Source organism: Parus major, chromosome Z, assembly GCF_001522545.3.
Source record: "Parus major isolate Abel chromosome Z, Parus_major1.1, whole genome shotgun sequence".
Lineage (NCBI taxonomy): Eukaryota > Metazoa > Chordata > Aves > Passeriformes > Paridae > Parus > Parus major.
In genome coordinates this window covers 21,645,742-21,673,171 of record NC_031799.1, presented here as the reverse complement: position 1 = coordinate 21,673,171, position 27,430 = coordinate 21,645,742, and the positions used below count along the sequence as shown (strand labels likewise).

At 42.7% G+C, this 27,430-nt stretch overlaps 1 protein-coding gene across 10 annotated transcripts in view; it reads right to left on the bottom strand.

Annotated features, from left to right (window-relative positions):
* Positions 1–27,422, bottom strand: part of SERINC5 (serine incorporator 5) — a 78,894-nt gene extending 51,472 nt beyond the window's left edge. For 9 of the 10 annotated variants that reach the window (XR_001525394.2, XR_001525396.2, XR_001525398.2 and 6 more), the window contains exons 1-2: positions 16,238–16,729; positions 3,552–3,719 (exon numbers count right to left, since the gene is read on the bottom strand). Coding sequence is in view for 6 of the 10 variants with exons in the window: in XM_015652698.3 (XP_015508184.2) it covers positions 3,552–3,719; positions 16,238–16,714 (645 nt within the window). In the remaining 4 variants the exon portion in view is untranslated. Of the gene's footprint in view, positions 1–3,551; positions 3,720–16,237; positions 16,730–25,717 lie in introns of those variants that run through there. The other variant, XM_019009218.2, reaches the window with a different exon arrangement.
* Positions 27,423–27,430: the final 8 nt, after the last annotated feature.

The window sequence follows — 27,430 nt, the reverse complement described above, 5'->3', positions numbered from 1 at the left end:
TACAAACGCCCCAGCTGCTGTGCAAGCAGTGATGTTATCACAGCACAGCTGGCAATTTTCCAGCACACACTGAAGCCCTCAGAGACGGTCAACATCTGAGCAGCATCTACAGAGAGGGGATGCCCCGACCTTGCTCCCCTCTCACTGCAAGCACACAGAACCATCTCGGTGCAAGAAGCCTGGCCACCCCCGGGTGGGGTCTGCCAACACCCAAATGTGTGAGCACAGGAGCACGGCACAGCACACAGCACAGGGAGCAGGAAGGAAGAAGTGTGTAGAAACAGCCCTGGGGGTTCCTGCTTTCACCTGGATGTCCTCATCCAAGAAGGGAGAATACAGCAGGCAAACTTTGTTATGGAAGCAGAGGAAGCATGAAAGAAAATCCATGTAGAGGGGCAAGCAAGGGCAAAAAAAACCCCATGTAAAATTACCTGTCTTGGACAGCTGAGAAATTTAATAAAAAACCAAGGAACAATCAGACCAGAACACATCATCATGAATCTATGGCTTAATTTTTATCAAAATATGCAGTGGGCATCTGCACTAAGAACCCTTATTTTTGGTTGCATATTTGGGGTTTAACATGCAACAATGCAGTTATGGGCCAAGATATAAATCTAGCTGGGGAAATAAGCCTGAAAGTATGTTTTGCTAGAACATACGACCACTTTGTACTGAAATGCTTTCACACAACCGAACTGAGTTTTATTGGTGTTTGTTTTCCTGAAAATATCTTTCTTATTTTTCTTTTCATTAATTAAGTAGGATGTGAAAATTTTCAGGCAGAAACCACTAGTTTTGAAAGAGCTTTAACATAAAAATTTAACATAAAAAAATTTACCTTAAAAAAAAGTTAACAATGTTTTGAGAGACCAAACCAATTATTTCCTTTTCTTCTCTCAATTATCCTTTCAAAGCCTGTGAAATGCAAGTTTTTGCTTCAACAGAACACACATGAGTAAAGATGTATCTGTTTTTAAAAAAAAAACAGTGTAACAGGAAAAAAATAAATAATATACGGATCAAGGTATAGAAGCACAATATAGAGTGTAACTCTACATCGGTCTTTTCTGTATTTCTGTCCCCATCACTGGGTTCACATGTCTTGATTGATGAATACCCAATCTTTTGTCTTGTTATGGAACATTACTCTTTCAAAATCTATTTTACGTTTTACTACCCAAAATTTTCCTGCAAGTAACCATCAACTTCTTCCCTGTTCCTCCACTGCCTCTTGCTTCTTTCCCCGGAGATCTACTACCGCAGACTTGGGAACTTACAGCAAAACAACCAAAGAGAAAAAAACACATCTCACTGACATAAGAGAGATTCCTTCCATGTAAGATCAGCACGAGTATTTGAACTCTACACTGGTAAAGGAGACACATGGTTCCTTGCCAAGACTACAGCTCTAAAAAGGACTGCACTACAATTTGAAATTCTTTACCTAAATGCAAAAATTTTTAAAAAAGAATAATCTGATTAAAATCAATCAAAATCTGTCTTCTCTCAAAAAAAAAAGAGAGTGTGAGGTCCCAAAAATATCATGCAAAGTATTTGCTTACAGTTTGGCTTCAGGAGCTGGGAGTGTTCTATGGCCCAGCCAAAAGCAAAGGAATCAGTAAGTGCACAGCACTTTCAAAACACAGCTCATCACTGAGAAGCTGAGTCTGCTTAGTCTGAATAAGTGTTCTCAAGGTGCAGTTTATTAAAATTGTGCTGAATCAGCTTCAGGGGGTCTTTGAACTTTCAACAGCCCTGAACATAATTATTAAATTAGAAAGCAGATAAAGAAAGTGTACTTTCAGATGGTCCATTTCCCATTCAAAGACATCAAATGCTCTAAACTAAGAGAGTGATTATCTTTCCACTTCAAACTAACAGCTACTCTTTGTGCCATTTCTTCCCACACTGAGCTTTCAAGACTATGAGCTGGAAAAAAAATTTGGCAATAGTGAAAAGCATGTTATTGAAGGCTTCTTGAATCACTTTCCTGTTGGATAAAGAGTATTTTTTGTTAGGGATACAAGCTGCTTTAAAACCACACTACTGATGGAAAAGAACTTTATGAAATTTGGATATGAACACATAATTTGTCTCCCACACACTTAAGTTCCTTGGGTTATTCACTTTATTGCCAAGCTAAGCATCTAGTAAGTCAAAGTAATTCCTGGCAAGAGATTTCAGCACGCGCATGCTGAACAGTTTTTAAGTCACAGCTCACAGGCAAGCATCATGTCTGTACTGGGTGCTCCTACAGGGTGGTCATCAACTTCTGGTGGCCTAGGACAACTCACGCAAAGTGCTATTAAATGAAAGAAAATTAGGATAGAACATACAAAGAAGGTACAATGGGAAGGAAGAAAGAAAGATCAGAGGCAGCAGAGCACGGATGCCCTCAGATTAGCCTGCTATAAACCTGCTGGTTTATCTGCATTGTAGGAAGGGGGTGCTGCCACCACCTTCTGCATCTGAGATGCTCTGAAGGGAAGTGTTTCAGAGATGACCAAAAGCCAAGCACAGAACGTAACCAGGGCAGTTGTTCAGCAACTGGTTCAACGAGGAAAGAGGCCTCACTGTGCAACCCCACTCTCTGGGAGAGGAGCACAAAACAACAGGATGCTCACACTGATGGAAGCTTTCTGAACTTCCAAGACAAGCACGTACACAACCCTGAAGCAGGCCAAATGATGCATTCAGTGCAGAACCTTCATTTTTAAGAATTCAGCAATGCAGCCCTTGTTCTCTCCAGTTAAAAGCAGAGTTTTATTATTGTAGCTTGTAGTGGGTGAGAGAGTGGATTTGTGCTACTTGGGTGGCTTATGAAGCCAAACCAAATATGTGGTACAACAGGACCAGTGTGTGAGCACAAGCAGGCTGGTGAGCATTTAGCTTAGGAAATTTATATTAAAACTCTGAAGGAAACTTCAGTTTTAAATATAGCTCTAGCCACAGCTCCTTTCATGCTTTTGAAGCTCTCTAATTGAAAAGACAATTAGAGATGAACAGTATTTGCTGTGGTTAAAGGCCATGTGAACACAATGACTCAACACACACTGAAGAAAACCCCTTGTAAAGGCTCTGGAGCATTGTGCTTTGCATCAGGAAGGCAGAATTAAAATTGCAACACTTGAAGAGTTATTTTCTAATTTGCTGCTTCTGCCGCTAAACAAGTTTTCAGAGACAAATTCAAGGTTAGATTGAATTGATTTGCTCTACTAAAACAAGTTCCCTAACACTTCTCCCTCTTGTGACACCGCCTGCACAGCAAGCCTGGGGTGGGTTCACTGCAGCAGATTTCTGCACCAAAGAGGAAGGATGCTAGGCCTTGGCTCTTCCTGTTGTGAAACATACTCAGTGGGTGACAGGAAGACACTGAGCATGGAAAAATCAAGAGACTGAGCATGGAAAATCATCCCATCCGGGTTTAGAAGTGGATGGGTGGAGGAAATCGACCACCTCCTCTGATGGAGCACCCCTGTACACAAAGAGCTGTGGAAGGAGCCCCATCTTCTTCCAGGGGCAGCAGTGACCCCATCTCTGCTACTTACGTGAGTTTTCATTTCGTTAGCTACTGTTGTAGACATCATGACACAGCAGATGATGGTCACCAGGATGAAGTAAAGCGCGTACATGAAGCGGGTGCTGGTTGACTGTTTTATCTTGGGGCAGCATTTGCAGCACAAGGAACAAGCAGCAGTACCACAGCAGCAGGCCAACTGAAGAGCAAGACAAAAAAAAACACGAGTCAAAATTCCCACCGAAACCCTCCATCTTAAGGTTTCTATTGCAAAAGTTAAGACAGGGAAGCTGGGAGGCTTCCTGCAAGACTGACTCCAGAATTTCCCAAGTCCTCTCCTCCCAGCTGAGCAGCATGTAAGTGGAAACAGACTGTCTTTCATATCAAAAGTCACTAGAGTTTTAAGCACATCACTGTCTACCTTCCCCAGATTTGCTACGGATGAGAGACAGATTTCCCTGTGTATTTTTAGTTTTCTACCAACAACTGGATAAAATTCATGGAACATAGCAAAACCCATGTAATTATACTAATTGAATAATGAATATTATGTAATATTCAACAAGGAAAAAGATGCTGAATAATCCCAAAAGGGATCTAGATTGAGGTTCATCATTTTCTTGCTGTCAACATTATTACTGGTTTTCTAAGAACCTGGATTCACCTTCCCTGCCATCTAATTTTAAGAAAGTAATCTATAAAATACAAAGGTAAGCCTTACTTATATACATAAGGCAGCACTGTCCATGGCCAGGCCTTTACTTGCAATAGGTAGCAGGGTTCCTGTCTGTGCTTAACCCACCAGCCATGACCACAGGAGGGATTTTTGGACATCAGCAGGCAGCCAGGAGCAGAGAGCCACTCTCCCAGGTCTCATTGCTGCCAATCCAGAATAACCTCAGCCCCCTACACTCCCATTTTCCAGGGGCTCTCTGTGGCTCAGGTATGGTGTGCTGTCAGACCCTGGCACTCAGCACACCAAGGCTGCTTCTTACGGTGTTTCCTCAGCATTTGGAGGGGCCACAGGAACATTCAGAGAACCTTCTGCTTGCAGCAAGCCGTCATACAAGGTAGATGCTTGCCAAAAGATCGAAAATCCACTAGTGCCAGATTTGAGTCATCCAGGCAAACTTCATAGGTTTTATGTGTCTTCAGGCACCCAAGCATCATGCACTGTTTTCCTCCCAGGACACTTTCTCTTCCAGCATCAGTGTCTGACCAAGGGGAGGGGGTTTATTCTGTGTTTGCAGACACAGATATCTAACTCCACAGAATCTCACAACCAGACTGGTTGTTCAAAGAGCCTCAAATAATTTTGAAGAAATCTCTTTTATCACTTTATCACTTCCTTGCTATGACTATCTCTGCAACATTCAAGGTCATACTTCTGGCCTTCATCCCCCAGGAAGGGGCTGGCAGACAGGCCCTTTTCTTTCTCAACAGGAGCTCTTTGGTCGCAGAAGACATAAAATGGGGACAGTCCAACCCAGCCCCCATGCAGCTCTTCTCGCTTTACCACTGGATCTCGTGCCAGAGGAGATGGGGCCTCAAAGCATGCAGCTGCTAAAACAGCTGCTACTGCAGAACAGAAATCCTCCCCAAAACACAGAGCTCCAGATATGGGGAATAACCAGAATGGGCTCACGTTGGCACCTCTGCTGGAAATTAAAAATACTATATTCAAAAGCACATCATGCAAGTATACTTTCAAAATAGAAGGCTCTAGTGGCTGAATGGCAATTCTATGTTTTATAGTTAGTGAAATTACATTGCTTTTTAGTGCATCAACAAAAGTCCAGGAAATAAGGAAGCTACAGCAAGGTAATTCAACAAATAGGATAACATTTCAAAACAAATTCATACCAGAAATGTGTAATTCACCCACTTCAGAATTGTAACAACAACAACAAAAAATTAAGACTAAAGGTCCTTTCAGCATGAAAGGATTTGGTATCAGCCCAATCCAAAGTATCCACAATGAAGAAATGAACTGTTGGCCTTAGCATAACGTTAATAGCTACAGTACAGAAGTAAAAAGGTATGCAGCTTTGGCATTTGTAAGGAGAAAAACATTTTCCTACACCAGGTGCTAGAGAACTCTGCCAGTAAAATCTCATCTACATCCAGCAACGCCTGCTATTCTACTCCTGGGTCCCTGGAGCTTCTACTTAAAGGAACAAATGCTTAAACAGAATGTGTAAGTCATTTATGTACTTTTCCACATTACTTAGAGACTTTAATGATAGTTTCTAATAGTGAGCATGTACCCTATAAATAGGAAATATTTGTGAAAAATACCAGTATTTCCATCTTTTTCCAGATTCAACTCTTCAAGCACTCTGAATAGCCATGGAAACCATAGAAAGTTGGTTAGACTATTCAGCCACAGCCCCAAATTTGGTGGTTTGGGGTTTTTTTGCAAGGTTGTTTTTTTTACTTTCTTTCTTTTTTTAACCGTACCTCTAACATTCCAGAGTAGGCCACAATGAATTAGGTGTTATCCAAAAATAAATGAGAACAGTCTCTGTCCCAAAGACTAAGATGCTGGCCACAACCTACTGACCCAGGAGGTTTCAAAGATAACATCTGTGGGTGACAAGACTTCAAAGCCCACATATACAAGGAGTTCTCTGTTAAGTTTTGGTCAATGTGCAGCAAAGTTACACAGACACTACTCTGATGTCACATCCTTTACTGCAGGCATGGCCCATCTCATTTCTCCTCCTCCTTTTGACTCCTGCACAGGGGCTCAAAACCCACTGTAAACCAGCAACAAATTGTTGTCATGTCATAAAAAGACGACTGAAAAGAAAAGCAATGTCAAAAATATTTTACAGATTTAGCTTATCATTAAAAGTTCCTCCAAATGAGGGGAGAGGATGCTGCACAGTTTTTAGGACAGAGACAACCCAAACAACAAGGAAGGTCTGTGACCACTGCCAGCAGGCAGGCCCTGTACACACAAGAGTTCCTTCAGAGTCTCTGGCCACCCCAAGCCGGGGTTCTCCAAGAGCCAGAATAATGGTACCTGAAAGCCAGGCTGCTCTACCAGGAGCTTGTAGCAGTCCTTCTCAATCCAAAGGCTCCCAAGTCAGGCAGCAGCCAGCCCGGCTCTCTCTCTAGCTTTACATCCCTCACCAGGGTGCACACCACAGTCTGACAATAATTACAAACCCTGGAGAAGTATTTATGCTTTCCACAAACACCACCAGCCAGCTCCCTCACACTAACCCACCACGACACCACAGCACAGACCAGCCACCTGCTTTGCTCAGTGCTACTCTTTCAGAGCTCACAGGGTACAGTGCCAACATGCCCGAGACTCCAGAATCTGAAAGCCTAATACACCTGAAAACAGACTGCACCAGGATTGGAACTGCCTGGATGATGGCTGACTTGACTGCTTTCACAACAGCAGCTGTGGAGAGCTGTGTAGGAAACATTTCTGTTGAAATATACTGGAAGTGCAGTTTCACAGACATTGCTTCTGGTGGCCAGGCTGGCTTAACAACCCCAGCCTCGACCCAGCCTTTCTGCCAATGACACCAGAGTTGTGGGTACGATCCCCATATATTCCTGTAAGAGCTGGACTCAATGATCTTTGTGGGTCCACTCCAACTGAGACAAATCTGTGACTCCTCTGTCAGCCACTCGCTCCTACCCCTGCTCCAGCACCACATGAGCCCTGACAGTTCTTTATTCTGCTGAGGGTGAACAAATAAAGCAGCCTAGTAAAATTACAGCAGCAACAGTTCTACCACTTCACCTGAGGGCACAGTGCCCGGCCAGGAGGGGAAAGCAGAGGTGAATGTTTTGCTGCTGTCCTATATGCCTTCTCCCACTGTGAGCAGATGTTTCCAGTGGTGCTTTCCTACCACCTCATTCGAGTGCTGGACGTGCCTGTCAGTGCAAGGAACAGTAATTTTGACGTTCACCCAGTAAAGAGCAGAAGTAAGCAGACAGGTAACAGCCCTCATTCGTGCAAACCACCTCTCCATGCACAGGCAGGCCCAGACATACTGAACAGTCCCATCCTACAACAGCCTGGGGACCACCTATGGTTAGCAAGAGCTAGACAGGTTAACAAAACAGGGTAAAAGCGGGCTTACCAACTTGAGCAAAACTCAATATTCTCTGCAATAAATACTCCACCAAAACACACTTAACATCTGCCACACACTCAAGTCTTGATTTTTGCAAGCTGTGATGCAATCTGATAAATCAGTGGAATGGGCTATGAGAGTAATGTTAAGCACATGTAGCTGTTTACATACAAGACCAAGAAGTAAGAGAACCTATCCTGCCTGCTGCTTTTATAGAGACAGTGAGATTTTAAGAACGAATTTTCCACATATGTTTCCAAAAAGATCTCAAAGGCTTTAGAAAATACTTTGTGTTGTCATTAAAGTGAAGAGTTCCAGGATCACTGCCCAAAACAGCCTATGGTATTTTTAAATTATACAAACCATAGGCAAGTATCAAGCTTATCACAACAAAGAATTTCCTTTTGGGAGACCTCAGCAGAAATGCTAAAACTCAAAGGGGATAAGAGCACAATGGGCTAAAAAACCTGCATTCTTTAATGAAATGAAGACTTAGCAGCTTTTAATTTCTTCCTTCCTATCTGACAGCCTGGTGAGAGCGGGGAGAATGCGTGCCTTCCAGCTTGTCCACCCGAGCACAGGAATGTGCCTTGCTGAAGCTTCTTTTCATGGGGGCCTAGAGCAGCTTAGCTTTTCATGCACTGCTTGATTACTTGACTACCAGCATTATCTGGGCCATAAGATTTGCAGATAATGCAGTCACTGAGCTGTTAACAGCAGCTCTATCAAAAACATCCAAGCATCTACTCTCAGTGCTACAGGCAGCATCCAAGCAAACTGGACAGGCAAAGCAGCCAGCCTTGCATGAAAAAGATCCTGAAGCAGCTACACACCTGCCCCTGCTTGGACGTTTGGTTTCTACAAATACAGAAATATTTTCTTAGTTCATGAAAACAAGAGATGTCTGATACCAGGCATCCTGAGTGTTAGAAGCTGGTCTCAGACTATTATTGAAAACCTAGTGCTGTTTTGCACATGCATTTTCCAAAAGCTTCTTCAATGATTCACATGACTACACAGCTGTTTATCCCTTGGAAGTAACTAAACTCACCAAAAAGAAGGTTTTATTTTGTCCTTTGTCTGACTTAACTGGCTTTCCACTGCTTGTTATTTAATATTCAGACTCACCATGTGACTTAAGCCAAGAGGCTTTGTGAACCAACATACCAGTTAATCAACTGATGACCTATTTGGAGGAGCACATCTCACACTGCCAACTGTGCAAAACTGGAAGAGACTTCAGAGAACAGTCACTCCAGCCCAGGTGCTGCCCAAGCCATGCTTTCTGGTGAGGGTTTCCTGCCCTCAGCCACCACGGGGCAGAACTGCCATGCAGCACACCAAGCAGCTTGAGACCTAGGCAAGAAAGCTACACTGAGTTAAACCATGGGTGCCAGGCACTGGCAGAGCTGAAGTTAAGCCTGACTGAAGGTGATCAGCTTCCATCTCTCTGCACAAACGGCACTAAGTGGTGACTCAGCTCAGCATTAGAAAATAAAATCACTGCAAAATATCTATATTCAAGTCTGCTCAACTGCTCTTCTCCTGATGATTTTGGAAAAAACAAGCCAATTGTTTAGCCTGACCTGAGCCTCACACTGTATCACATCATCCGTCTCCTCTACTGAGCTATTTTCCACTAGCATAGACCATCTGGATTTGACAGCAGTATAGGGAAGACTCTTCATCCCTGTGGTTACTTGAATCTGACACCAAAAAGAGAGGAAAAAAAAAACACCTTCTAATTTGTCTGCTACAGTTCCCCAGGTACTGGTTCCTGGTAAGGTTTTCTTCACTAGCTCAGACAGCCTTTTAATTTCCTGGTCTTTTCTCCCTGCTCATCAAAGAAGGAAACCAAAACATTTATTCTCAGTCTCATTTGAAGGCTTTAAGACTTCTTCTCCCAGCACCTAAGTTGTTCAGGGTCTTTTTTCCTGAAAAAAAAAGGAAATTTCTCCAGTCCCTCCTACAAAATCATGGTAGTCCAACTGCAAACAGTCCAGCAAGTGACTTGACTCCTCTCTCCAGCATATAGCCAGAAAGGGGGTGGGACTCAGCCTTCCAGCACTCTACACACAAGGTGGGCAACCAGCTACATGGCTGTAATTAAAAAGTTGTATTTTATTTACAGTGGTGCCATGCCATCCAGGTTACATCTGCTTCAACAGATGTTTCCGCTCCATCAGTCCCTTTCATCCACCTGGGAGCTTCTGGGAGCAATTTTAAATATCCTCTCAAGTCACTGAGGAAAACAGACCTGAATCTGAAGCTTCTTTGCATTGATCCCTTGACATTCCTCACTGGCAGCAACCTCTGCTGGGTGACAGGCTCAGCTGTCCTTTCCTATAATTCTGTATTTCACAGTTTTCTCATCTGCATGTAGTTTAAGTTCATGCTGCAGCCACTTCTCAAACTTCCACAGCAGAGGAGATAATAACCGAGCAACTGAAAGACGAAAGAGAAGTCAGCAGAGGCAAAGTCTCACAGCTGGAGCCATCACTTCATACAGAGAGCAGATTTTTCTCTAGGTTAGCTCTGGTGTTCAAGACCAGGACTCTAGAGGTAGGATGGCACATGGTATAATGCGGTATATCATCAGGTAGAGAGAATAAAATGCAGGGCAGTAACTGCCTAAGTCCACGTAGCACTGGAGTGAAGAAGCAGTTAAAATTAAATTTTCATATGCATTGTCTTAAAAGCACGTAGCTGGAACAGCTGCTTTGCTTTTGAATGAACAGACAGCTCTGAGCTGTTCCACAAACATGCTGTGTCTTTAAAAGATGGTTTCAGTACTAAGTCCAAGAGGACTTTAGGATGAGGAGTAAAAAAAAAAAAAAAAAAAGACATTAGCACTTTGTACAAGAATTGACCAAAGCCAATAAACTGGTACAAAGCCTTGACTCTTTCTCACCCCTTCATACTAAAAAAAAAAACAACAAAACTACTTGTTCAAAGCATTGCTAAAGATGCTCCAGTTTACATCAACATCCCAACATTCACACACTTTTCCAGACAGGTATGTTTAAAGTGCAGCCTGCACCACGTCCTGACATTGCTTCTTGATGAGCATTTTTAAATATAATGCCTATATCCTCCTGATATAGAAGTATTCCTGAACCACTGTTTTGCCAGTGATTGTAATAAGCCAAGAGAAAAATCCATGACAGAGGTCTTTTCAGAAAACATGAAGAGTAGTTCTTGTTAGAGATTACAGGTTGGCATATTTTGGATCTCTGCTACTGGACAGAAGGAAGAGCAAAATTTTACATTTTCAGACTGTTAACATTTATATGTTTATAAATAGTTGTGCACACATTATCTTTAATTGCTGGAAGATCCAATGACTAAACTGCAAAGAGTAGTTCCCTCGAAGCTGCTGCTAATTAAAATGATAATGAGATGGCTGGTGTGTAGGCCTCCCTTCAAAAGGGGCAGAGAGCAACCTCCCCCCACATGCCATCACAGGCACACCCCACAGACCCCACAGCTCTGGCTGGCTCAGCCCCTCACTGCCTCTCGCTGTAACATGCTGATGCTGAAGCTTATAGATGACTTGAACAAGGCAGCAGGTCAAATCCCATCAACAGAATGGTCACTTGCAGCCTAAATATCCTGGATGCCAGGCATTTTAAATGCTAAGACCTCCTAGGCCCTGCACAGGTGAGAAAAAAATCACCAATGGAAGCACCATTGACTGGGGTCCTCAAGAGAGACACAGGAAGCAACCTAAGGTCCAAGCACATTTTCACATGGCTAACTTGAGAAGAGAATGCACCCTCAGCATGTGTTTGGTATGGCAGCAGCCACTACCTCAGATGAGACCTCCAGCTTCTATCATAGTCACAGCTCAGGCTTTCATCCCTGAACGAAGTATGTCTTGTACCCACAAGTGCAAGTGTTTCCATTGCAATGAAAGTCCCACTAATGGGAAAAAGATATCTTAGAACAACCACACTTGCAAAAATTAAAATAAAACCAGCAGTAGTATTTAGATCCTTCAGCAGAAAAATACTCCCTTGTCCTTAAAAGTGAAGGCCCTACTCTTATAATGCCTTCAGTCCATAGGTCTAGGGCTATGGGTATTCAAAGGCCTTTCTTTAAACCCACAGTACAACCAACTCATGGGATGCAAGAGAAAACGTCTTAAAAAGTAGGAAGCAATTGGAAATCAGGCAGGAATGAGAAAGACTGTCTTCTCCCTCTCATGCAGCGACAGGGAAAGGATTCTAACCTAGAAATGCAACATGAAATGATACAACACTTATAGGATCTCCCCATCTTTTGGTCATTTTTTCTTGCCTTTTTGATCACTTTTGAAAGCAGCAGTAAATTTTATCCCGCTTTAGCAGGCAGATGGAACCTCAAAGACAAGTTTTTAAAGTCTCCTTGAAAATAGGCAAGAGTTTTAGTGGAGGAAAAATGATCTCTCAACCCTAAGCAAGGAAAAGGTTGTAATGCACCTTCATATTTACTGGAATGGGAATCAGTATGAGACACCAACCTCAATGGACAAAGCTGCAGGAAATCAAGACTTTGCTAATTCAATTATTCAGGAAACCATTTATTTAAAACAAAAACTCCATGTTTCTGCAAACAGCAAAAATAGTTCTTCACCAGTCTTTTTTTCCTAATATATTGGATTACACTACAATATTCTAGGACTGACCTCAGACAGCTAGTTTCCCCTTCTATCACAATTAATAATAGCAGTGGCAGAGGTGTGGAAATACCCGCAGCTAAATGCTTAGGTCAAACACACTGAACAAACCCCTCTAGCCTAGGAAGGCCATTTCCAGAACAAGAGATGGTATTTTTGGGAGCACCCCATGGAGTGAAGCCAGGAGCACCACCAGGACCATCGCTCAGCACTACACATACGTCCTGCAGTGCTCCTGTGACCTCAGAGGACACAGATCTGGATGAGGGTGACAGAACCACCATGTAATGAAAAGAGAAGACCATGGGGACAGGACTGCAAGCCCCCTTCTCAACCTGCAGGTGCAAACAGGCAGCACCAGAGAGGCAGGCAGTCCCGGAGTGCACAGGGATCTCCCTCCCTTACCCAAAAGCTATGAGTCACAGAAGCCATAAGATGGGCCAAAGTCAACCTGAAAAATATACCAGAGCTGGTTTTACCCCTCTTTTTTCTTTTAAAAAACCCCAAACCATCAGAATTAGAATTTTGGGTAGAAATTGAAAACCTGATACTCTAATTTGCAGCACATCTTTTATTTACTACATGATATAATTTCTAAGTATTATTAAGCACATCTCTCAGGATTTAACAAACCTACAAAAAGAGCTTCATAAATTTTAATAGCTACCAGTTCTAACTGAAAAATCCATCTTCTTGAACAACCCAGCTACAACATACTGTCCACCAAAAATGAATGTTAACAATCTAAATTACATTTCTTTAACTCTGGAAAAAACATATTCATTCTAATAAAGATTTTCCGCAACAGCTGCTTTCCTTAACCATGATCTCAACTTTATTCTCTTGAGAATCACTACTGAAGAAAAGCCAAATATAAAATCCTGTTTCCTGTCAATTTAAGCAGAGTTTTTATGTAATCAAAAGCATTGTGGAGGTCCAAGCCAAACTGTATCCTCACTGCATTCTTAAAATAGGTCTATCAATAAGACACAAGCAATAGAAGAAACATTTAGCAAGCTTGGAAACCTAAATACCACAATTTTCTTCAAAGCAAAGTTGTACATTGCCCAATAAAAAACAACTGCAAAAATTAAAGTTTATAAATGGCCAAGTTCCTTCAAAGACAGTTTTCAGGGGCTAGTTGGCAAGGATGCAAGTCACACAGTAATGTCCATTAAGATAATTTTAAATAATTTTGCAAAAGCAGAATCAGCATAACCAAAGCAGACTGAAGCCTGGCAGCTTGCCGCTATATCCTATAACAACAGGAATCTGGGCTGCAAAACCTGAATGCATTCATTCTGACAGGCACCATCAACTAGACATCTAGCATGGTTTGACTCAAAAGAAGTACCACTCATCATCTATTTCACACCAGGAAAAGTTTCTGGAGTGAAGATGAATTGTCATGTTAACTCACAATATAATTTTGATACCAGCTGCAGACAAGCAGCAATTACACACAAACGAAAATTGCCCTTACATAGCTCAGAAAGACAATACTTAAGTTCTCAGTCAGTTCTAGGAAAGCAGACCCACAGACAGAGGAACGCATAAGATATAAATAAGGAAAAAATACTTGCCACAAGTAATCCTCATGCTGCAGGATATCAAGCACACCAAACCACTATATTTTTTGAAAAAATCAGGGACCTAACATGAGAGTTGTTTTGTATAACTCTTACAAAAGTTTCATCTTTCCTCAGGCACTTATTCTCTCTGGACACAGGGTTAACTTCATCTTCAGGAAAAAAACTGAAGGAGAGGCCAAATTCCTTTTGGATTTTCCAGCTTGATTAACAGTACCCACAAAATGCCTGAGGAAGTTTAGATGAGACCAAATGAACAACTTCTATCCCTTTTGTTTGTCTTCTGCATTAATCATGTTATACAAACTTGCCCTCATCAAGGTTAGAATAAATCAAGTAAAAAAGGCAAAGACCGTTTTTCATTTTAAAAATGTGACACTGCAATGCAATGCAATGCAATGCAGTGTGACACTTTCAATGAAATTCAAACATGGTTTATGCTGTTTATAATCTTAGCCTATAAAAAGGTTATCCACACTATGTTTGCTGGTGTAACTCCAGCAATATGTCATATTTAGCATAGGTAAGTCTTACATCAAAAGTAGTGCTTGAGCCAGCAGAATAAAGCTCCCCAGGGATTTCTGGCATCATGACTACATCCACCTTAGGGCTTTCGCTTCATCTTCAACAACACTAAGGAGTTCAGTTTATTTACAGACTCCAAAGTGAGACATCAGTGTCAATGAAACACATTACTATCAGGGATGTCTACGTGGGGTAGGCACAGAGGCTTTAAGAAAGTCTCAAAGGTTAGTTACACTAAAGCCGTGCCATTCCCCACTGAGCATCACAACAGTTTCATCCCCTTGGTAATTTAAGTTACTTCTCCAGGAGCTACACCAAAAAAGAGCACAATGAAAATGCAAAAAGCCACAAACCACTGTAGTGGTTTGTAGCACCTACTAACTGCACTTTGCTGAGCTGCTCCACAACTTTTTTCACACGCTGCCAAAATGATTATGAAGAGGCAGTCACAGAGGCCCCTGCACTAAGAACATTAGCAAGTGTGGTTACTGCTGTCCCCACGGTCCACGGGTCTGTGTGGAGAGGTCCAGGGCAGCTCCCAGAGAGCAAGCAAGTAGATGTATGCTCAGTTATCCCTCCTATCCCACTGAAGATTGAAAGACACACAAACAAAAGACCAAACCGAGCCCAGGATTTCAAACTACAGGAATAACGTAAGACTTTTCTCAAGAGGTTCACAAAAGACAAGAGAATAACCAGATTCTGAGGGTGGGCAGAGTGAGCAAAGGAAAAGAAGTATCTACAGAATTAGGACCATAAGGTATTTATTTAAATATGCAAAACAGGAGTAAGTTTGCTGGCTAGTCTGTTGCAGACAGAAATAGTAAAGGGTTTCTGTTGCAGAAACAGAGATTTGTGAACAAACCCCCACAAAATAAAGTGTCTGGAGATGTCTAATATCACACCAGCGAGACAACTATTAGGAACAGGAGTCCTTCCCTCCAGTGCAACCAAAGAGGAGATCTGGAAAGGGCCTCAATACTGCCTGTCTCCTCCAAGTCACGATCCTTCATCCATGGAATTTATTTAAATAGGAAAACAGGTGCACCATGGTAAGATGAGGAGTACCGAATACCCACCCCATGGATACTGAACAGTGTTAAGTCCTGCACCTAGCCCCCCCTCATCACTTGTTCTCATCTCTCACTTCCTCTTCAGCACCTGAACACGCCGAAACCTTCCACAAGCCGAATTCAAAGGAGCTTGTGGAAAGGTCTGCCTGAGGATAGATGGGCAGCCAGTGGATACGGGATTAGTTAAGACCATTCCAATTCTTATACCATGTGGTGTCATCTCCCCCACCACCTGCAGCCAGCGGCTACTTCTGAACCGCCCCTCGTAGCTCCGAAGGATCCGCTGCCCCTTTGGGAATTGCTCCTTGCCATGCAGGGCTTTGGGAAGGCCTCTCTCCATGTCGGCACCTCCACCCGCAGCATGCGGACAGCATGTCCGGTGTGCGGAGCGGCTCCCGCCTGTCCGCACGCACCTCGGGGACAGCCTCCCTCCCGAAACACCAGGGAATCCACCCAAGAAACTGGCAGGAACACCACGGTGGGCACTTGGAGAGCCCGGACAGGCACCCCCGCTCGCTGCGAGGGCTGGTGCTTTTCCTCCAGCGCGCCGATGGCGGGGGGAGCCCGGCGCGCAGCCCGGCCCGGAGCCGCGCAGGCACGGCGCGCCGGCCCCTGCCCAGCCCGGCCTCCGCTCCCGGCGAGAGCGCCCACCGCCCCGGCCCGCCGGCCGCGCCCCGGGACCTCGCTCCCCGCCGCGGAGCCCCCGGGCGGGCCCCCAGCGCCGTGCCCGGGAATGTCCGCCCGCACACCTGCCGCGCTCCCGACCCTACCTGGCCGGCGCAACAGCGGGCGGACATGCTGGAGGAGCGGGCCGGCGAGGCTCCCTCCCTGCTCCCGCATGCAGCAGCGCGCTGGGCTAGGATATCCCGGGATGGGCAGGGCTGGGATGTCCTGGGATGGGCAGGGCAGCGCGGGCGGAGCGGCACCGCCTCTGCCCGGCTGCCGGCCCGGCCCGGCCCCGCCGCCCGGCTTCCGCTGTCGTCAGCCCGCGTGTGAGCTGCGCTACCGCGCTCCCCGAGTCCGCGGGGATACACGGGCGGTGGGTCCGAGCGGGGCCATCCTAGGCTGTCCTGCTCGCAAGGACACCTGCCTGCTAATATACCGTTAAAACACCTGGTTTTGAGTCGCTGGAATCTAATAAATTCAGTGAATAGGGCATTTAAATATGCGGATCTTACGGGGCTGGGCATCAAATTGAAGTTTAAAGCTGTAGCGCACCAACCCCGGTGCACACTGCTTTGCCGCATCGCGCGGCCCGCACACAAGCCCGTTCATGCGTGGAAATGCCGCGTTTGTTCCAAGGACAGCTGTAAGGCCGTGCTTTCCTAATAGGAGCTGAGACCTTTCCTCGGTGTTTCCGAAATAAATTCTCCAGCCTCAGTCGCTAAAAGTCATGCGCAGTACTAGGCAGGAGCCGAGGATTTCTCAGCTTCCCATGTGACAACAGGAACTTGCAAAGCCAAATTCAGATCTGACAGGCGTCGTCATAACAGATGAATGTGTCTTTACAAACACACTGCGTGAATCTGCTTGTAGATAAGGGCAGATTTGTAGATAAGGAAATAACGAGAGAACACATTAATTTTATTAAGCTTTACTAACTGACACAGACTGCTGCTCAGCCAAGATCATGCTAAACTGAACTTTGTGAAAAACAAAGACTTACTAGAGTTATGAATATAACTCTAAAATATATAAATATATCTCTGCCCAGGGCGGACTTAAAGCTAATTTTAACTATCATGTATGTTGTACATATTAAGGAGATGTGTTTGTAGGTGGATGGGGAAGTCTGTACTTTCAGAGGACTCCTCTAATCCTCTAATTTGCGGACACTAACCTGTAGTAACATGAATTTTCTGCACAGATAGCACTTACTACTGCAAAGCTATGAAAAGTAGAAATGAAGGACTCTATGGAAAGACTCCCCAGTCTCGGCTTTACGTCCTTCTGCGTGTGTATGCTAAATACACTGTAATATTTAATACAACTGATTTTACACAATATAAAATACAAATATTTTAAACTCTATTTGTAGTTTTAACTGCTCTTACTTTAGGAATTCAGTGCAACTAAAAGCTATTATCCTGAATAGGGATATGTACATGTAGATAATGTAGCAACACCTACCAAGGAAACTAGGATGGATTGCAGGATGTAAAAGCCCTTCCTCTTTCCTCATGTATGCAAACAAAGAGAGTTGGTGTTTCAGGAAGTAGATCATATGATGAATCAATATTACATAATTTGGTGTTATACTAGGAACTGAAGAGAGCAGTTACCATAGCAGTACAATTAATAAAACACAGATATGTACTTACTTGTTATTGGTGCTCCTGCATATACTCAGCTAGAGGCAAGGTATTTACCACTCTTAGAAGATTAACTCTGTCAACCAGATGGTTATTAAACTGCAAAGGACACCAGTTTCTGGGCATCTGAGAGGACCACAGCACAGTTCAGGCACTGATGTGGCTGATGCTCCTGCTTTGTAGAAGCAGCAGCAGTCCCAACCTCAGGTGAGGACTTCTCAAGCCAGGACTGGGGCTGGAAGCTCAGCACACCTTCTCTGATTTATAGCTCCTTTCCCTAGAAGCTGCAGAGATAGACTTAAAAAGTGAGTTATAAATACAATCAGGAAAACAGCATGACCAGACAACAGGCAGTGGAAAATCACTGATGTGTTTAACTTGTAAACACAGTCACCTTCCCAAAGAATGTGGTTAACACATGGGAACACAAGGATTGCAGTCTAGTGAGAACTCAGCAAAACTGCAATCTTCTTCTATTCCAGACTTCTTATACAATTGCAAGAAGCTGTCTGGTCAGGCTTTGCTTAATTTCCACATCTGCAAAATCAACTCAAAACATGAAGGAGATTCTGAGGTTTAATTTAAAAATTAAACTGTCTTTCAGAGACATCGGTGAAGGTGATGTATGAGCATGGTGGAAGAGTACAAGGACTGTATCACACATCAGCATGTCAGTGATGGCAACAAGCATTCCCTGCACGGGGAACACCATTAATTCACTGCTATATGCAGGTCTGTTAATGCCAGCCAGGGCTTTTATGAAAAACAAATCCAGCCTCTGCACTGAAGAAAACAGCAGAGCTCTGTAATGGCTTTCCAATCAGTTAGAGAACCCTAGAGCTCTGGGATATGTGCCTTGGCTTTTTCAGTAAAAATTCATCACCAGAAAGGCTTGAACTTCCCTGCTGCGTTGCTGGCAAACATTATGCAGACTAATAGCAAAGCAATGTGCAGATGTTACTACATGGAAAGAATTGTCACTCTCAAACTATCATTGCATTTAGAATAAGGTTTATCTATCAAATACACATTCTGAAATCAGAGAAGGCTGGTTTGATTTACTGGACAGAAATCTTCAACCAGTAGTAATTCCTGTCTCAAAATCTTCCTTTTGGCAGGGGGCCTCTTTAAAGAGATGCTAATTCTGATTTAGGGTTTTCAAGTGACAGGGAATTCACAGTATCACTAGGGAAAGGCAAGATGCCTTGGTCTTGCCCTGTTCAGGGAATTCTATGCATATAGACTTACAGATTTCTACTAAGTCAAGAAGAATGCAGGTATGGTGATACAGTTCCAGAGGTGATTTGCCAGCTAGCCCTTTCCTGGACTGCACTGAGTGCGGCCACCCTCAGACTACTTGTCATCCAAGTGGCGGTAGAACAGGGCTGCTCAGCTCAGAACGCTGCTCTCTATGGCAGTGATGGATCTGGCCTAGGGCCAGGGTAAGGATCGGGAAAGGGTCCTTTGTACAGTTTCCAAAGAGGCTTATTCCATTAAAAAGTCCAGGGACAAACGGCACAGACACATGGTACAGCAACTTATATCCAGGGGAGGATCAAAGGGAGAGTCCAAATCATGAACCAATAGGGAAGACTTAGGGGTGGAGCACTAGGCGGGGTTACAAAAAGCATAAGCCAATTGGGAAGACAAGGGGTGGAGAGTGGGACACATGGGCCAATGGGGACCTCGAGGTTTAGGGGAATTCCAAAGGGGGCGGTCCAGGCAGGGGGTTGGCACAGGGGAGGATTGACAACTTAATGGGAAGGGGAACAGGGAATATTTGGGAACAAGGGGCAGGGTCTACAATGATTGACGGGGAAGCTCCTGAAACATGGGGTTGGGTTACAGTGATGGGCAGTGTAGGGGAGGCGATAACTTGGGTCAAACCAAGAAAGCAAGGGGGAAAAGGAACAAACCACCGTAAAAGGGACCTTTAACTTATTGAAGAAAATATAATACAACATAATATAATACAACAGCATGAAGTTATCCCCACAGTACAAAAGACATAGCCAAGAACTGACTTAAAACTCTGATCTCCATTCCAGGTTTCAGGGAGCAAAGAAGGAAAGAAAGCAGTGGGTTAGAAGTTGTAACCATGCGACAATTCTCAGGAAAGCCCCTGGTCAAAAGTCATTTGTGCTCTGGGAGCAAACCATTGTCCTCATCAGAATATGTGTAGGCAGAGCAGCAGAACCTGAAGCCCCTGAAGCATGTCACTTTGAGGCACGTCACCTTTATGCAGCCCACAAGATAGCCAACCCACTTTTAAGACATACTAGTGACCTCTGGCACATGTGCTTTGCTCAGGTCACTGGGACAGGCGTTACTACCCTCAGATGCCAACCACAGTTTCACTTGTATGTGTTGCGCCTTTACACATATCCGCTGTACTCTTCCCTCACTTATTTCTACATGGATTATTGTTATGGAAGCAGAGGTTCTCACCATCCTCCTTCACTGTGAGAAGAATGCAGAACTACCTCTACAGAGAAGTCAGAAAATTTTTGTGGTGAAGCAAAAAGCTTTTTGGCATAGCACAGGGAAATCAAAACTTACCAGGAATGCTCAAAGACTCTCTGCTTCTTCAGTATGAAATGGCCCAGTGTATTTTAGGATAAAAATATTAGGAATTGCATCATTTTGTTCTCATCTTCTGAAATAAAGCTACAACTCAGAATGATGCTTTCAATGCTATGTAAGTTCAAGTTTTTTCAGTAATTAAACAGTTTGGGTTTGTGTCAATTGGCAAAATGAAGACAAAATGTCTGCATCCAATGAGAAGGGGAAATACACCACTTGGTTGTTTTTCAGGTGAAATTAAATATGTAATATTTAATAAATATTTTAATTTAATTAATATAAAATTTTAATTAATATTAACATTTAATATTAATTAATAGTTAATATTATTTAATTGAATTAAATATTAATTAATAAATATTTAGTAAATTAAATATGGCAATTTTTTTTCAAACATAAAAGTAAACAGAAAGAAAACAAAATCTTACATGTTACATGTTGTGGTGGTCACTTCTGTAAATTTAGAATTTGTATGCCTGTTAAACAAAATAGGCTTGGAATTGCTTTTTAAGAAAATGTTTATTTTGCTTGAGCCTAGTAGTTAAGAAACCAGGCAAAAACATCGTTATGGGAAAGGAGGAGAAATGTCTATGTATGTGCACACACATGTTCTGGAAATCACAACTTAAATTCCCAGCTGGAGTTCTGACACAGCCAATGACCTTACTGTTTGCCACAGTTGTTTCCTGTGGAAAAGATATTCCAGTACAGGGAAGCACTATGCAAAGGTGTGATCAGATAGCAGAAGTAACTTATCTATCACCTGTAACTGTAACTTGTGTGTCACTGCAAGACCATCTATGTCAAGCAGCCTTTGTGGCTTAAGACCAAGTCCCAGCTTTCTCCATTTGTTCCTAGGTGTGCACCAGCATCTGGATTATAGACCACATCTCCCCACATTCTATTCTTGTAGGTAGCCAAGGGTTTCCAGAAGCCCTGGCCTTTGGACATCTTCCAAAGGCCAGTGTACCCTAGGAATCATGCCTGGAGCATCTGGAACAGTACACTATGTCCAAGCTGTGGGCCTGACAAAAAGAGAGTTTGGAATATCCCAGTAGTTGTTACTGCTATGTCTGGATGATCACCCTTATGACTGTGCGTGGAAGCTGGGGAGGCAGAGTGAGCAACCACAGCAGCAACATGAACACCCAAAGATGTGCCAGCACACAGCAAGAGCAGCCTGCAACTATAAATCCCTGAAGGAGAGTGATAGCAGAGACTATCAATGCCTGTGCAGCCTGACACACAAATGTAACTGCCTCTTTCAGAACAATGGGTTGGTCATAATGCCAAACTGTGGTATCTTCCTTTATATCTTTATTAGAGTTTTGTAATTCACACAAAAACTATTTTCTGGATGGTAGCAGTTATTGATTTCTAAAAAATTATCCATGCATTTAAGTATTCAAATTTGGTTATATTCCAGTCAAATGAAACTTGCTGGACCTGAAAGAAAGTATTGCATAGTATTTGAAGAGTTTAGTTTTAGAAAACCTACAAGGCTGGTATTTCCCAGCAAAATTGCTTTTAAAACCTTGTTTTTTTCTGAGAATGATAGTTTAATAAACTGGTTGCTTAGTTGTTTTTCCACTCCAGTGTTAATTTAGAATGGGTTAAGATCTGCACTGTTTATGAAAGAAATGCATCAATTATACCTTTCTGAGGAGATTAATTTCTGTAAGTGCAGAACAGAAGTGTGGCATTACACAGGTTTTCATTGAACTCCCCGGTGTTGCTTTTGCACACTCTTTGTTGCCCATTTTCAGCACAATGCCATGAAATGCCACTTACAAATGCCATTCTTTCTAAGCCCCGTGCCACTAGATGCAGTACAGCATTTCCTTCCTACTCAGATTTTCATTAAATGACATCTCAGATTTTCAATCACAACCAATACCTTAGAAACAAGTAACATGGATGTTTAATTTAGGTGATGCTGAGGAAAGTGTGCTGGGAGAAAAGGAGACAGCAGTGTACCCCTGCCTATTTCCCATTTCAGACACTCAGGTGTCAGCAGTACAAGGTCAGTGCCAGCAGCAGGAAGTCTGGTGCTGGCTGGGAGGCACTGAGTCTTACTGGACTTAATGAGTGACAGATGGAAGAAGGGAAGCCTGATATCCCTGAGTTACCAGGTAAGGTCAATATAAAAGGTCTTATCAAAGCAGGTCTACAAGAATTTGAAGTTAAACAGGCTCAGGCTGATAGCCAACCTGGTTCTCCTCTCCTCCAGAACCTGAAGCTTGAAGAGTGATGACTCTCAGAGAAACAAGCAAGCACTAGGTTAAGATCAGACAGTTGTTACCATTTCTGACCATCTGCCTTACTTCTCTGTCACACACAAGCATTAGGAAAAACTGAGCCGGTTGTAAATCAGAATTTCAACTCCTGCAATTAAGTCTAATAGACTAAAATCAGTTTCTTCCATCATATAGATGAAAGACATGGTGGCACATTCTGGACTGTTGACTTATTTGGGATGCTTATGTAAGAACACCAGAGGAAGTTCCCAAACCAAAACGTAAATTTAGAGTAGCAAGAAAAGGACAGTTTTACATTTGTCAACTCAGTAGCAGACTTCTTCCGGACTGGCAGATTGCAGTAACTGTTAATCATCTGTTAATTTTGACAGTGGATGTTTTCTTTAAAAAAGAAATAATTCTCAGATGAAAGTCCATGCAGGACAGCATAAGTATTCTTTGAGGGTACCTGTCTGTCACCTTGGCCCAAAATGGAGATTTCCCAAATCAAAGCACACAGCTTTGATATACACCTGTTGTGTAAATGAGCTTAGTGTAACTATCAGTGCCAAAGGAACCAATCTCTTTTGGTAGACAATAATAATTCTAATTAAGAGTAAAGTGCCTCATCTCCTTCTTCCATCTCTGCAAATCATTTTGCTCGTATCACAGTAATGAATGCTATTACTATGAAGCTTTCTGGGCCCAATTCAAACCAGCAGAACAAAAAGAAATGCTAGTGGCCTCTGTGCTTGCCACACAGCAAGACACTCAAAAAAATACTTGTGCAGGACCTGCAGTTCATGGGTTTGATTCTTTGGAAGGGACAGGACCCTCCCCCACCCTGTCCTTTTATTTGAAAGGAGTTTTAAAAAAGAAATAAATAAATTTTTTCTGAGTAAGTTGCCAACAAAGAGAAAAAAAAAATTTGAAACCCTAGAATGGAACACAGAGATTATACAAGTCTAGTTCAACAGCATCAAAGCTCTACTTAGGAAAACCTGAACATGAGAAATTGGAATTATGTGATTAAAAAAGTTCAGCCAGAGTTCTCTCACTAGCAAGACTGGAGCTGCTTCAGGAATCTTCCTGGTAGTGGTGGGCTACAGGAGTGGTCAGTCTAATTCCCAGAAGGTCTTCTGAAAGACCAGGTTCAACAGAAGGTTCTCCCAGGCAGTGCTGTTTTGGAGCCAAAAGAGACTGCAGCTGTGAATGTCTTCAGAGACATTCACATTACTGTGAATATCAGCAAGGTGTCAAAATACAGCCTGCCAAGTGTTCAGAGCACTCATTTTAGTTCTCTGAGAAGTTTTTCTGTCTCATCTTGATAAGCCATAGACATATCTGTGGTTTATACTGTAATTTTATTACAGGTTTGTGGAGAGAATAGCTTAACTTGGAGACAAAGCTGACATATCTGAGTAGAAAACGAAAGAAGGAGGAGAGGGATTAAAATAAAAACAGACCAAATGATAGCCTCTTTTGTAATGACCCCTTCCTTCTCTTGCAGTATTAAAAGGCTGCAGGTGAAACCTGCTCTGTAAAAGAATCATTACACTGGAGCACGTGGAGCATAAACATTTGTGCACCAGAAGAAATGGCTAAGTGAGCAGTGCACATGCAGTAATTCAAGAGAACAAGAACAAAAGCCAAGAACTGCAAAGACTTGGCAGTGCTGCCTGGAGCATATCAAGGCCATTCCATGCATAGAAAAATGCCAAAAATGCAAAACAGTAACTTGTATGTTACAACTCAACCCTGAGCCTTCTTCGCCAAAACAAAAAGGCTTCTGGGATCAGCACTGGCATTAATCAAGAACTAGGGAGACAGAGGAGGATGTGATAGCTAGCAGTCCTTGATCTCCATGCCACCACAAGTAATCCTGGCATCTACAAGAATCACTTCTGTGTAAAACAGAGAGCACCTTTCTGTGTGGCATGCTGATAAAACAAGTTTTCCTAATTTATTACAGCAACAAAGTGGAAGAAGAAAACAACATTCTAGTTCAATTATAAACAATACCAGTAGAAGGCATCACTTACATTCCAACAAGTCTTGAGGTAAAAGCCATCATGATTGCAAAGAAAACTAACCTCTCAGGAAGAAACAGCAGTAACTCATGATAAAAGATGGTAAAGGCAGAAGAAACATCTCAACCCAAAGGAAGAGGCATTTACATTAGGTTCCTGTTTGTTCGTGTGTACAACTGAGAGTTTTGCATAAGCATGCACATTACATGCTCCAGATAAACCATATGTGACTGTTGTGGTTCTGAACAGAAGCCAAACAGATTACAGCAGCTGCATATTCAGTAAATTATTGTGATTAGAGACTGACTATCAATGCTGAAGCATGATTAACATGATAAAAAGGTTACAAACTATCCAAGTCACAGATTAAAGTGTTTAGATGACTGTGTGACTGCATATTATATTTACCACAAGTCCCAAATACTTCTTCCAGAGTTCTTACCAGTCACAAAAGTAAAATCAAACCATCCATAAGCCTGAGATTAAGAAAAAAGTGTTGTGCTGATCCTTTCTCTAATCTTATCTTACTCTGTGATGCACATGCATTTTATCTGTGCACACCATCACTAAGAGGAAGGCAATTTTAGTCCTTGACACAGGTAGCTTCACTCAGCTCCACTCAACTGAAACAATTCAGCTGAACTCAACTGAAAACAAGACTTACTGCACACACTCATGGTATAGAATAGGGCCCAACTGTACATATAGAGCACAGTCCAAATTGCTGTGTGGGAGCTGGAGGGAAACAGCTCTGGAACTTGTATTATATGAAAAATTGCACTTTGTGAGCATTTACTGTGGCATACACACATACAAGACAATAGTCTTGGTCACAAAATATCCTCTCACTTTGTTTTCCAATGGGGACAATTTAAAGGATACAGACACCAAGGGAAAGAATGGTATTATTTCATTGTGAGTATTAAGGCAACGCAAAATAAAATTATACATTCAATAAAACAATAAGCTTACTATGTGCTCAGCTTTAGCAACATGCAAAAATAAGCAAAGTAATGCACCTAATCATTACTACACAAGAGAAAGGACAATGATTTAGAAAGACATCACCAATTGCCTAAATACTTTACCATCATCCAAAGCACAAAAAATCTGGGGAGCCCCATTTTGCAGTGAGGACCTGAAGAACCCTTCTCAGCAATTGGGAAAATCCTATGCAGGGCGTCCACTTGTAGATAAGGTCTCCAAATTCATCCTGAAAGGGGGTCCAGCTTTTATAGGCCCGAATCAGCAAGTCAAAGTGACTTGATTATGTTTTTTAGTGCAAAGCACCTGGGTCTGATGGCGTACTTCCCTCCCAGCTGGGGCCATGGTGTTGCCAGAGGCCAGGTCTTGTCTGGGAGGGTTTTCCCTAAAATACCCTACAAACAAGCCTCTATTGTTGTCTCTTGAGGAAAGTTCCTTAAAATGATACATTTCTTGCAAATAGTTGCACAAGGTCATGTGAAAGTTTCTAAAGCATCCAGTTTGGTGATAAAAGCTAGTACAAACATCTCAGTCATGTGTTTTTAGCTAAACAATACTGATGGTGTTAGTCACATAATGCCCAGGACTCACCTTTTAAGTCAGCTCTGGCTGAAGCCTGCTGCTCAGGCCTTAGTACATCACACCTCAAGCCCACTCTTACAGAGCACAGTAACCATGCTCTCCACATTAATACACTGACTAACATCTAATTCAGTACCTACTCTACAACTTTTACCAATAAGAGCTTAGAAGATTGGGGTTTTTTTCTAATGGATAAGGTTTCCTTCAGGTATGGGTATGGTCTAGACAGATACAGCTTTTTTACAAGAAACAGTGTTTCTTTCCCAAAGCAGAACTGACTACTTAAGATTCTCACTGTGATGCAAACCTTATCTGTTACACCCAGTAGTAGGGATACTGCATTTTCAGTGACTATCTGTTTTAGAGGACGAAGGTTTCCAGGCTTTTAGGACCAGTTAGAAAGATATGCTACATAAGCAAATGCAAAAAGTTTACAGTACTCTTAAATCCATCTTCCCTATTCAGATTTACATATTTTTGAACCCGTGCCAGGTGAGAAGTAGGACTGTGGTTATCTTAATCCTCTAGCCTGCAATAAGGAGGATGATGTTTGATTAAACAAAAACGTATACAACTAATGTTAATGGATAAAACTTCTCTCTACACCATCAATTAGATCTTAGGAAATCTGCTTACTTTTCAACTGCCAACCACCAATACAGAACACAGTGGGCTACTGGGAAATACTACCTCTTCTCCCTTACAAGGCCTAATACTTTACACTAGCTCAAGTAGCAGCAAAATGAACACATGAGCATTGCTGCTCCTCTACAAGCCTCAAAGTCTTGCACTACTGCACTTGCTGCAAAATTAGAAAAGAGTACTGAATGTGGTTCAAAGGCAGAAGATGACAATGGCTCAGCAGGTTTCCCTGAGATCCACTGCACAACAGCAGTGGGCACACAGTTAAGACTCAGCAACAGCATACGCAAGCTTGGTTCCCTCCACTGCACAAGTTTGGTTACCCAGCAGAAACTGCTACCTCTCCATACTGGAATTCAGGCAAAGATGAGTCCAGTGTCTGCACTATGGATTGTTATACAGACACACGCTGACAGAACGAGTAAGTATACTGTAGTTTCCCCAGCTGGATCTTCCTCCTCTGTCTCTCACTGCGATCTTCAAGGTTTTGAAGGAAACAGTATTTCCATGTTACAGGTAACTTCTCCTGCAAGACTGGAATAGGGAAAAAACCCCCTCCAAACAATTCATATTCTATCTACACTTCATACTGA